Source organism: Panthera uncia, chromosome D4 (genome assembly GCF_023721935.1).
Source record: "Panthera uncia isolate 11264 chromosome D4, Puncia_PCG_1.0, whole genome shotgun sequence".
In the NCBI taxonomy this organism is placed as follows: domain Eukaryota; kingdom Metazoa; phylum Chordata; class Mammalia; order Carnivora; family Felidae; genus Panthera; species Panthera uncia.
Window position 1 is genome coordinate 29192397 of NC_064807.1, and position 13330 is coordinate 29205726.

Genomic DNA, 13330 nt, shown 5'->3' on the forward strand with positions numbered 1-13330 from the left:
CTTTCCTCACGGGTTTGGTAGCTCCTCAGCCCTTGGGTGCTGGTGTGGTAGGCTAGAGTGTGGCTCTCAGCTACCCACCATTGCCCAGAAAGGCAAACACCCTACATGCTACAGTAGCATCTCTCCTCATAAATAGACTTACAATGATGATTCTGGGCAAATTTGGGGTAATTTGCTTTGGGCAATTATTTTGTTCAGAGGCAGACCATAATGGATTTTACCAGTTTTTAAGGAGCACAAGTGTCTTTATCTCCGTTAGCACTGTATATAAAAATAAAACTATTAACAAATGATTAGATTTTTCTTCTCTCACTTTCTTCTCTGCCCATCCCAGGGAATAAATGCCTTAGGCTAAGTGAAAGACTAATGTTAGAATGCCAACCTCTGACCTAGGGATCGATGTCAGAACTGCTGACACATCTTTCCCACTAATCATCCTCCTTTACGAGAATCACGAATCCGTACCCGCTGTGGCCGTCAGGTCATCGGAATGAAGTTTCAGTCCTCCCTTCACTTAAGAAAGCTCAGGCAAAAAGAAGATAACCTAGCTGTGTCCCACCATTTTCCCTCAGTTCTCATGAAAAGGGAAGAGAACTTGAATTATATACATGACACACAACTACTCTGGATATATTTGCTAAAATATACCTGTCTTTGATTTCCTTTTTTTTCTTTCTTCTAGTGACTTATGAGTGTCTACTTTAGTTTATTAAATTTTCCTTACAAAGTGGCTAGTTTATACCTCCTGAGTGTACCTTCCTTAAATACTTAGAGAAAATTCTTTTAAAGACCAAGAATTATGAAAGCAAGTTAGAAAGCAAAAATAAAATGAATTATAATCAGTCATATTCATCCTGTAAAGGACAACCTCCCAGCCTAATTTACTTGCATACTACTGGTATAACATGGGGTCAGAAGCTCTCCTCCCAAAAGGGACAGAATTGTAAGATTCTGAGTGAGGTCAGCACAGCAAAGGTGAAGTATTCTGGCAGCTGCTGAGACACCACCAAGTCTTGGATAAATAAGACATCAGCCTGTAACTTTGCCAATAACTTAATCTTCACAGCACAAATATTTATTAGAAAGGCCATGAAAATGGATTTGGAGATGATTAATAAACAAAATAATACCTCATTACTTCATATGAAGTAAAAACTGGAACCTTTTAAGAACGTGCTTGTTGCTTTCCAACAAGAACATTGGCAATTTCCAGGACAGAAATTTGGAAGCTTGTATTTGTGTTATTAAATATTCTCTTGGCAGTAAGAGTGGCTGTTGCTCAGGCATAGATAATATCTGGACTTGGAACAGTGAAGAGGACCAGTGCAGTGAAGAGGACTAGAAGGCAGGGTGCTCATCTGAAGCCACAAAAGTCATGAGCATGCACGATGGATGCCACTAAAATCACAGGAAACACAAACTTGACATAACCTGGCCTGAGCAGCAAAATAATAGTGGCTTTAAAGCTCCAAATTACATACATTACAAATAAATCATTATTTTACCCTCAGGATTCTCTGTTGTGTGTGCAGGATAAAATTCAAACTTTTGAAATTGACATACAGACCCTTCATGATAGTCAGCCTCTTCCTTGGCAATTTCTCCTGCCCCTCTGTGTACCAGGTTCTCTCTGAAGTGGGCCTGTGCATGTTCCCCGTTCCCTGGACGGTTTCCTCATTTACCCTTGCCTGACTGGTGACACCAGAGAAGCCTTCCCTGCTACCTTACCCATGATCCATCACTGGCTCAGGTACCCCTTCTGTGGGAACCCACAGGGCCCTGTATTTCATCTGTAGTGGGATTTATCACTCTCTTCTGGTTTGGTTTTCATGTGTCTGTCTCCTCCAGCTTGACTATAAACTCCTTGAAGAATATGGTGGTCAGCTGTTCACTGCTGTATAACTCTATGGTGCTTAGCACATAGAGGATCTATAAATGTTTGCTGAATGTATAAATGAATGTTTTAAGGAACTATATCAAATATAAACATAATTCTAAAACTTTGGTACTTTTAATCATGTGTTACAACACCATCTGGCTTTTTTTAAAAGAATGTTTACAAACACTGAGCTCTCCTGATTCGTGGCCCAACTCAGCATCAGCAAAGCAATACCCTCTGTCTTTGCTCCATCTGCCATAGCAAAATACTATAGACTGGGGCTTAAACAATAGAAAGTTACTTCTCACAGTTCTAGAGCCTGGGAAGTTGAAGATCAGGGTACCAGCTGATTTGGCTCCTGGTGAGGGCTCTCCTGACTTGCAGATGGTGACCTCACCGTGTCCTCTCTTGGCCAAGAAAGATATTTCTGATGGCTTCTTATGACCTCATTTAACCTTAATTACCTTCTAAAGGCCCTATCTCCATATAGTCAGACTGTGGTTTAGGGCTTCAACATAATGAATTTGAGGGTGTTGCAGTTCAGTCCATAGCACCCTCACCTGGGGAAAGGAGCACAGTCTGGTGTCCAGGGTTGTGAAACAATCTTTCTGCCTCTGTCTTGCCAGGGTTCTGGAAGGTCCATTTTCTCACACATGAATACAACAGCTTTTGTTAGTATCTTATACTAAGAGTAAAACTCACTCCTTTAAATGACGTCTCATTTCTTAGTTTAGCTGTCTATACTCAAGGCAGGCCAGTTGGGGGAAGAAAGAATCTAGGTTTATCAGTTTAGAATTTTCCTTTAGGATCATCAAAAAGTTGTATGAAATTTCTTTGTTGTATTTGTGGAAGAAGGGAAAAAAGGAGAGAAGAAAAAATCCCTTTATTTTTCAGAATTTTCTCTTTTCATTAAGACCTTTTTTTGACAATTTTATTTCATAGGACTTGAATGCAATATAGATTTTCAGACAGATTATATAAATTATGATTCTCATGTCAGCCGTAAGTTGGCTGACTGGAGGAGCAGCATGCTGGGATCCCATCATTCCCAGGAAATGCCTAATAGTATAAATCAAAATAACTTCAAAAGCTGGTGATTTCATGAACTAGAATTTTTTTTCACTAGCATAAGGAAAGAGGTCACATTCTGCTAGTGTAAAATGCATTTTCATTATGGAATTAAGTTAATATATACTAAATGAATAAGATTACAGTTGACCCTTGGACAACACAGGTTTGAACTATGTGGGTCCACTTACTGGCAGATTTTCTTCCAGTAAATACAGTACTGCAAATATATTTTTTCTTCCTTGTGATTTTCTCAACAACATTTTCTTTTCTCTAGCTTACTTTATTGTAAGGATACAGTATATATAATATATGTAACATACAAAATATGTATTAGTTGACTCTCTACATTATCAATAAGGCTTCTGGTCAACAGTAGGCTAATTTGGGGGAAAGTCAAAAGTTATATTCAGATTTTTGACTACACAGGGAAACCTAACACCTGTGTTGTTCAGGGATCAACTGAACATTGCTTTGTGTCTTTTTTTAATATCACTGATGGTGAGTTCTTTAAAAATAAAATAATAAAAATAACTACTGCTTTTGTTCATTAAATCTTCAGAAAACAATTTGAAGAAATGGCTTCTTATTTTAACTTGCCTTCTGTAAAGGAATTTGCTAAAAATATAACTAATGCTACATCAGAAGAACGACAGAAAATGCTAAAAGACTTTTATGCTTCTCAGTATCCGGAGGTAAAAGAATTTTTTGTGGATTTTGCTTCAGAATGCATTAAAACTTCCTGTCAGAAAAGAGAGAGAGTCAGGAATAAATCTGAAAAAACAGAATCTCTTATAAAAGAAGGCCTGTCAGATTCTGCAACTTTGGCACTTAAAGATTCTCCCAAAAGAGTTTCTCAAATTTGCAGCCCAAAAATATATAAAGAAAAATCCATTGAGTTTCAAACTCACGGTTCCCATAGGGAACAGGTACTTTCTAATGACGGAGAGACTACCAAATCACGTATGAGCTCTACCCAAGAGACTGACAATGGAAAAAACAGCCAAGCATCCAAAGATACTGTAGTATCCTGTTCCCTGAACAGTAAGTCTGAAGCATATGAGTTAGAAAAATTAGAATATACTATGAAAGAGCAACAAAACCCAACAAGAACAGGCATTTCAAGAAACGGACCCCTTTTCAAAGTGGAAAACAAGAAGGTAGAAAATCCAGTGTTAGGAAACACTTCTGTGGTAGGCTTACTTGGCGACACATCTATTCTTGATGACCTCTTTAATAGTTATGGGAACAGTCCCACACAACTGCCAAAGAAAGTTCTTTCAGGGCCCATGGAAAAAGCAAAACAGAGACCAAAAGATTTCTGGGACATCTTGAATGAACAGAATGACGACAGCCTTAGTAAACTCACTGACTTGGCAGTGATAGAGACTCTATGTGAAAAAGTGCCCCTTGCCGCATCCTCCAAAAGGAAAGAGGAGCTGGAAACTTCGCTTTGGAAATCAAATGAGAAATTTTTGTGGAAAAAATTTAGCTTAAGTGATACAGATGAAAACATAACTAATGCACAAAACTAATGCATAAACACACAGTGAATTACTGTCACCATGAACTTCTGCCATCCATGTTTACAACACTGTATTCCACACTATGTTATCTTGAACACAGCTGTCATGCATTTTTATTAAACTCTTGCTCTAGGGTTTTTTTAGCCTAAAAGGTTATGATGGATTTGTTTTCCTTGATATCTGATTTGATCTTTTAAAAATATGATTGTATTATAGTATGTATGAACCTCTGTTATGAAATAGAGAAAGTCTAGATTTGTTATCAGGAGACCTTGGACATCTCTCTTACTGTGTAATTATGTGCCTGTAGATAAGTCATTTACCTTCGTGTGTAGATACTGCCTAATATGAAAGATGAAGGGTTTGAACTCAACATTTGTGTCCTTTCAGCTTAAAAACACCTTTGGTTTACTTTCCCAGATTCCACTTGAAGTCACAGGCTGAGTTATGGTCATCCCCCAAATCAGGTGTGCGTTGATGTGTTTCTTTCTTACTAGCATTTAGAAAAGTATTAAGTTAACTGTTTTCCTTTTCCCTCAGTATCATGTACTATTGCTAAATTATTTTAGGTGAGAGTAATAACTAGTAATGAATATATGATGTTGTGTTAAAATAAGTTTATAACTGCTCAAAATCAAAGGGTTAATGTTGTATAACTATACTATATGAGATACGACACCGAAGTAATAAAACTACTACCAGTAGCCACAGAACACCAATGCCTCAACTTTTTATACAACAATTAGGATTTAATCAATATAAATTAAGCTTTGTATAGTACTTTTGTATTAAGTATGGAGAAATGAGGAAACATTTTATTTGAAACTATTCTCTTTTGCTGAATTGAATTTATGTGGTTTACAATCAACAGAATGCGCTTATTGTTGAATTCATTTACGTGGAAACATTCCCTCAGTCCCTATGTGTCCTGTGCCAGTGCCTCGAGAGGGATAGGTGAGATACTGCTACGGGTGAAAGATAAGGAACCATATCTGTAAAGAGTCATGTGTGTAGAGCCCCTGGCATCATGCCTGGCACATGGCAGCAGGGACCTGATCCACATTCAGATGCCCAGTGGCAATTCCCTTAAGTTGAGCTCCTGGAGCTGTGGAAAAATAGAGGAGGAAAAATAGAAAATAGCAGTGAACCAGGAAATGGTGGTACTAAGAGCACCGTAAATTGTTGTTGTGTTGAGCGGGGAGAGCTTCCGAGTACCCAGCCATTGCAGTGGGGAGCCATGGCTCAGAAATGGAAAAACAAAACAAAACGAAAACAAAGAAACAAATCTTTTAAGAGACTGAATAACCAAATATGTTTTTCAATGTGATGTGGTTGAGGGCTGTGAAGTATATTTTATGTCATGACCTAGTACATACGTGTTAGTACATATATGTGATGAAATAAAATGTTTATGAAAGAGTATTTACCTGTAAGGCATGCAGTTGTACTTTGATCTAGAAAAGATGTGTAGGAATTTGCTCTTTTGGCTCTTGTGTATGTGTGGTTTTTAATGCTCTCATAACCCACTGAATTGATTTTACAACGCATTAATGATTGAAAATCACAGCTTGCAAATCATTGTTTTAGATTCATCTTTTTTTTATCCTACTTGCAGCTGAGTTGTGTTCAGATTTATCAGATGCTGAGTTTCACCACTGAGGTGCTTGCTACAAAATGAATGTGTTGTGTAGTCTGTGGTAGACTTGACATAGAAATGCTGTCAGCCTGCTGTGGGACTAGCTGTTGGGAGGAGGTTGGATAAGCAAGTAGATGCCCCTTCATCTCAGTTTTTATACCACTTTTAATGAAAGTGGATCTTTCATAAAATAAAATGCTTTTACATTTTTTAATATAGGGGTGCCTGGGTGGCTCAGTTGGTTAAGCATCCAACTCTTGGTTTCGGCTCAGGGCATGATCTCACGGTTTCATGAGTTCGAGCCCCGCATCGGCTCTGTGCTGATGGTGCAGAGCCTGCTTGAGATTCTCTCTCTCTCTTCCTATCCCTCTCTCTTTCTCACTTTCTCTCTCTCTCTCTTTCTGCCCCTGCCCCGCTCACGCTGTCTCTGTCTCAAAAATAAACTTAAAAAAAAAAATTTAATATAATGACTTTCAAGTCATAAAATGATATTCACACAATATAATGAAATACAATTAAAGATATTTTTATCAGTAAAAGTCAAAATGGAAGCAAAAATACAGACCTGGAGTTTAAAAATTAGTTTTCAGCAGTTATCAGTGAAATATGTCATTATTTTCATGCAGGCACAGTGTGTCAAGCAGAGTACAGGGTCTGGTATGAAGAGGAGCCAGTCAGAGTTCCAGAAGAGAAACTGTAAGGGTTGACTTTCCCTGCACTGGAACAATAGGAGGAGTTGGAGAAACCATTGATGAATCTGGGAACAGACACTATGAAGGGCTGACAATAAGAATCCTGCCCAGGGGCACCTGGGTGGTTCAGGCACTTCGGCTTCTGACTCCTGGTTTTGACTCAGGTCATGATCTCATGGTTTTGTAAGTTCAAGCCCTGATTGGGCTCTGGGCTGCCAGCTCAGAGCCAGCTTGGTATATTCTCTCTCTCCCCCTCTCTCTGCCCCTCCCCTGTTTGTGCTCTCTCCCTCTCTCTCTCCCTCTCTCAAAATAAATAAACTTACCAAAAAAAAAAAACCCCACATGGACCATATCACTACTAAAAAACCTTCCAACTTCAGGTTTCCAAGATTTTATTTGCCATAGTCTGTTTTGTTTACTTCTTTTTAAAGCACTCTATTGGAAACTGAGGCAAAATACTGAGAGACTTTTGCACTTGAATTCCTTAGGTTTCCCTTAAAGCCCTGAAACCACTTCTCAGAGTAAATTAACATCATCTGCAAGCAGTGTGGCTGCCCCTAAGTGTTCAAGACAATGGAGCCTCACTTTGCAGAGCGGAGTTTGGTGATAAACTTTTCCCCAGTCCACACAAAATGAGAAAGCCAAGGGCAGTATAGTTTAAAAATTCAGTGTGTGCAGTTTTTAAATTCTGAAGTTATCCTTCCTTTATGATATTAAAATTGTCTTCTTTGTATGAAATGATGGTAGATCGTAGTTTTCAGTCTTTTTCATTGTCCTTACTTGATATAAAAGTTGATAACCATATGTCAGTACCCAAAAGTTTTATTCGACATTTACTAGTCTATAAAATCCTTAAGAATATAATAACTGCCTGGTTCAAAGTTCATGAATAGACCTCCATGGCTACTACCAATGTCATAAATCCAGGTAACAGTAGGTCTAGGACCCACCTAGGATGCCAGTGAATCTATAAGATCCTGTACGATGGATCTGCCTTCAAAGAGCCCAGCATGCAGGGCACCTGTTAAGCCCTCACCTAATTCTCACTGGGTTATCACTGATGTAATCTCATTCCCCAGTTCCATCCCCACCTGCTTTTGCAAAGCATCCTCTACCCAGTGCCTCTGGGAGCCTTAAAGAGAAGACTCATAAGTTCAGAAACACATCTTGTCACTAGTGACATGCATTCACTCAGGGTGACAGCCTTGTGCACTACCCAACCCCCCCCCCCGCCCACACACACACACACACACATACACATACTCAGTGCTGGCTTCATGTGGTGTTTATGGCAGGTGGGAAGAACACACTTTTTCTCTGTTAATGGGCAACCACAGGAGGGCTGTCTTGCCTCACAAGGTCTTACAGTTTTAAATATAAAAACAGCCCTTTGGGTGTTTTGTCTGCCCTTCAGAGGAAAGACTCAGACTGACCCTCCCTCTCAAGGAAGTCAGAGGCTGTGTGGTTCCCAGCCCAAGTCAGGTGGCAAGTCAGAGCCACTTGCAGAGGCTTTTCCATACATAGGTGCCCAAGTGCATCCCCAAGAGATTCTAGTGCAGGAGGTCTAGGGGTCAACACAAGCACCTATTTGTTTTTTTTTAAAGTTTCACACTATGATACGATGTCTGAGTCTGTCACTGGGCAGGACTCACCTGCCTGACATTCTCAGTGAGCCCCCTCACCCATGGACATACAACAGAGATCATCGTGGAGCCACACTGTTCTTTTTCAAGACCCAAAGTTATCATTGGCATTGTTTTTCAGCTTTCTAATATGTACTTTATTTACTTTGCTGTAGGTTAACCAACAGGTTATCCCCTGAATTTGAAAATTTAGTCTTAATTATGGGAGTTTGATGCCTTTCTGTCACTGACACAGATAATGCCCAACTGACATTCTTGGTTTTGTACTGCTGTCTCATGGTTAAAAATCAAGAATGCCTCTTTCTACAGACATCTTTTCGGTTAACTAAATGGGCCCCTTGTTGAAAGAAATAACTAACTCACTGTATAATGTTTTCACTTATGTAAACAAGGGGGAAAGTGTGCATCTCTAAATGTCTTATATGTTTCTAAGAAAATTCTAGTGAGTCATCCTATCAAAATATGAATTAGTCCCCCCCCAATATATCTTTTAACTTTGATTTTATTTTTTTGTAAAGTGATACATGCTTCTGGACTGAAAGACTTCCAAAAGAAGGCTCATAACAGCTAATTCATAATTTCTTTCTTTCCTAAAACTATAAAAGCATTGATAAGAACAAGAAGAGGTTGTAATTTTTCAAAACATAAATGCCAACACATGCTCCTTGAGAACTCATTTCACGTGATCAGAGGATGCCCACCAGCCCCATCCTGCCACCCACCCACTTGCCAGCACCTTCCCTATTCTTCCAATAGTTGACTCTTTCTCTGCAGCCAGCAGTCACTGCCCTCTCTCCCCATTGCCAACACCTTAAGTAGTCTCCCTTTAGTGCTGCCTGGCAAAGCCCCCCCACCCTCATCCTTTCAGGTCAGTCCCTGACTCCCAAGTCCACCCCCTCTCCCCAGCATCCCACTCACCAGTGTTGTGGAGCCTCAGTCCCCTGTCCAGCCACTTCGTAGCTTCCCCCACTAAATCAGCTTTCCCTGCTCTCCCCCAAACACCTCATCCTACTCAAACCTCTTCACTCCCTCATTCCCCTCACCCCCCCCCCCCACACACACACCAAGGGAAATGCCAGCAGCAAAGTTGAGCAGGTTGAGTGAGGTGGGAGGAACGCTGAATGTCAAACCCAGGACCCTCCACAAGTCAGATCACCAGGCAAGTCATTTCCATGGGCAGTAGTTCACTGACCTGCCCGGAGAAGGCGAAAACAACCCTGCAAGGGTGCCAGGGACCTCCTGAAATGGCCGGGAGCTGCCACATTGCCCTGAAAGGTACAACAGCTCCTAAAAGACACCTTAGGGCATGGCAGTGTGCTAGGGCATGTTGGAGTGGAGGAGCAGATCTGTGGGTAAAAGGAAAGAGCCACCAAGGAACCCAAGTACAAAATGATGTGTGCTTTCTGACTGGTGGAAACAAGGTGGCTTCCAGAGTCCAAAAGAGGGAGAAGAAACCTGCTTGGACTAGAGTGATCAGAAAAGGTCACCCCAAATTCTGGGGATAGGCTGGGGGCCAAGCCTGAAAGAATGAGAAGGCCAGAACATCACCTCCTCCAGTCTCCCCTGGACTTTAAAAGGCCAAATGACAAGGAATGTGCGCCTTGTAGAGAAGTTTGAGTTTGGGATTGGCCAAACATAACGCTTCTGATTAACCTAACCTCCAACTTACGCAAAGGAGCGGGAGACACAAGTGCCAAAGGAGAGCGAGAAACAGGCGGCGGGAGGAGAGGGAGGGAGTTTAACTGGAAGTGCTCTGAATGTCTGGGACAGCGCTTCCCGCGGGAGTCCGGCCCTGGAGCACCTCCAGAGTCCGGGCAAGGGGAGCTCTTTGGCCTTTCCTCTCTCGCGTGTGACTGACTGCAGGGCGGGGTCGGTCCCGGGAGCCGCGCAGCTGCCGCTCTGCGGGGCCGGACCCCGCACTGGGCGCGGAGGGTGCGCCGCGCTCTGCCCCCTCGGCCTGTGTTCCTTTCCCGGGAGGGTCCGCCTCGCCCCGGGCCCCGCCTCCCTCCAACCCCACCGCCCCGCAGGCAAATATTAGAGGGTGCCTATGTGTAGAAATTGTGTCAAATAAAGTAAAGCCGTTTGAAGTTTCCAGAAGGCCACCCACCGCCGCTGAGAATCTTCGCTGGAAACCCGGGCTGCGGGGCCGCAACACCCGAGCCCGGGATTCATCGCACCCAGGCCGAGGAGACAATCTGCTCCTCCGAATCAGGTTCATTTTCTCCCTTTGGGGAAAGGAGAAGCTAATTAAGTTACGCTCTGGCTGTAGTGATGGAAAACATGAAAGCAGACTCCAGGGGCTTGCGCCTCCAGGGCGCGTTATCTGCCGTTAGCCGAAAACCTCGGGAAAGTCCTAAATTCTAGGGTTCGTAGGAAGCCCTGGGTGGCCGGCTGCCGTTCCCAGTCGCGCCTGGAGGCTTGTGCACCGCGAAACTTGAGGCTGGGAGGATGGGGCAGCCCTTTGTGGGGTCCTGCCTCCCCCTTGAGCTTGGGAGAGTGTGCCGCGCGTGATAATACCCAACCCCCTCCCCAGGTCTGGGGCACAGGACCGGGCTTGGAATCCCGCGGGGGGGCAAGCGGGGTCGGGGGTATACGGGGCTTGTAAAGGGCTACGGATGGGAAGGGATCCAAAACTGGCGGGGGGGGGGGGGGGGGGCAAGGTTTCCCAAGTTTGTGGTGAGCGAGAGCTTGGAGGGAGATCTCAGACTTGCGATGGCTCGGGGATTGCGGGGAGAGATCCTGGACCTGCGGGGAGCCGGGGGTGGAGAGGAAGTGACCCTTAGTTTGCAGTGGGCTGTGGAAGGGGGAACTCCTGGGCTTGCGGTAGGCTGTGTGGCGTGGGGGCGGGAATCCCGGCTTGCGAGGGGCTTGAGGTGGAAAGGGATCCTGGGCTTTCGGGGAGCAGAGCGGAGAATCACGGCTAGTGTTGGGGAGGGCGAAAGGATCCCTGGTTGGAGGTGGGCGGGGAGCGGCGGCGGGTGGGGGTGCGGAAATCTGGGGCTCGCGGTGGCTGGGACTCGGAGTGGACCGGGGCCTGCGGTGGCTGGGGGTGGGGGTGGGCCGTGACTAGCAGTGGACGGGGGCGGGGGGAGCCCGGACAGGAGGTGGGCGCGAGTTCCTGCGGGCCCACCCACCCCAGTTAGCGGCGCACAGAGGCGTATCTCCCCCGCGCGCAGACCCCTCGGGCCCCGCCGGGTTAGAACTGAGCGGGTAGTGAAAGACGAGCCCCTCGGCCAGCCGCCGCCGGGGCTGGGGGCCGAGCCGAGAGGTCCGTCCCCCGCCGCCCGCGTCGGACCCGCCCTGGCCGCGGGAGGCGCGCGGCCGCCGGGTGTGAACGGCGGCGGTTTCTGCGGTCTGGCCCGCGGCCCGCTGGAAAACCAGCCTGAACTTGATCCCGAGCGCGTCTAACTGAGGTCATGGGAAGCGGGAGGGCGGAGGCGCCGGGGGCTGGGCGGAATGGGAGCCCTGAGCCCGGCGAGGGGCGGAGGGAGGGAGGGAGGGAGAGGGAAGCGGGGAACTCCCGGCCGGTCCCCAGGGCGGGGTCGCCGAGTGCCCCCTGCGGCTCCGCCACGCCCGCCCGACTGCCGCGCAGCTGACTGTCGGAGTTGGAAATCGGACTTAGCGCCTACGCACACTGCACCTAGACGAGCGCCAGCTGCACTCGGGAACAGGCACCCCGTCCCCCGACTCCAGCCCGAACCCCACCCCTGCACTCACCACCGCCTCCGGGGCTGCTGTTTCAGCTTCCAGTCCCAAGCCGCCGGTCTCCTTCCCACACCTTTAAGATCTGCCCCGCAGCTGCCTCCCTACCTTCCTCCCGCCAGCAAAGCCGGTGCCCTCGACCAAGTGCCCGTTCGCAGCCTGTTATCAAGTCCTAGAGAGAATTTCTCCAAAATATTTCCCGAATCCTGCCGCCAAGGGCCCGAGTTCCCGCCCCTCCACCTTCCGTCTGGATGCCTGCAGACTTCTCCCTGGATTTCTAGTCTTTAGCCTCTTCCCCTTCCTAATCTATTTTCAACACCAATTTCCCCCAAAAGCGTGTTAAAGCACACAGGGACCTCGGTGATTGTAAACCTCATATTTCCCCTGTCACTCAGGTTAAGCATGTTTGGGCTGGGGAATAAAAACTGAGGGCTTCGGCTCACGTTTATTGAGCAAGACTTCCTATACACGTCATTGTTAAACACTTCAGGTGGATATTCTCATTCAACTGCCAACAATCCTTCCGGGTAGGTATTATCAGGTATTATTTCTATCTCTGATTTGTAGAAGAAGAAATTGAGACACAGAGCAGCAGAGGCAATATGGAACCAGGCAGTCTGCCCTTGAGTCTGTTTCTCTACCACTGCAGTGCTCTTCTGCAGAAACCTTGACCTTCCCAACAGTGATGGAATGACCCACAGTACCAGCTGTATCCTGGGGGCCAGGTGGCAGCAAACGATCTGTTAACAGCAGTACTAAATGGATGGGGCAGGTGGATGTCAGGTAAGGTTTGATCTGGAATGCCTCAGAGGCCCCATTGCTCTCCCACCAGCCTTTAGTGGATTAGTGGTCTGAATTTCTGGGCCTGGACAAGTTAGAACCATCTCCACATTTATCTCCCCCTCCTGTGCTCACCTGACAGCTTTCTCTATTATCCTCAGTCAGCTCCTCTTGCTTGGGAGCATCCTGGAGACACCACAGGTGTCCTACCCACAGGGAGGACTAGCAACATATTCCTCATTCTCCCACAAACACAGGCATCACTAGTGTCCTCTCATCCCCAGCCCCTGCCAAGCATCAGCCTGTGGCCACTTCCTTTGCATGTAAATGAGGCCATGTCTGGGCTGCCTTTGTCCTGGGTGGGGGTTGGATTTTCATCACTAATTAGTGGCTGGGAAATCAGG

The 13330-nt window shown here is 45.5% G+C and overlaps 1 protein-coding gene across 2 annotated transcripts in view; it reads left to right on the forward strand.

Annotated features, from left to right (window-relative positions):
* ERCC6L2 (ERCC excision repair 6 like 2) overlaps window positions 1-4614 on the forward strand; it is a 131602-nt gene extending 126988 nt beyond the window's left edge. For both annotated transcript variants that reach the window (XM_049634184.1, XM_049634191.1), the window contains exon 19: window positions 3510-4614. In XM_049634184.1, coding sequence (XP_049490141.1) covers window positions 3510-4482 — 973 coding nt within the window. In that variant the 3' untranslated portion in view covers window positions 4483-4614. The remainder of the gene's footprint in view (window positions 1-3509) is intronic.
* The last annotated feature ends 8716 nt before the right edge of the window (window positions 4615-13330 follow it).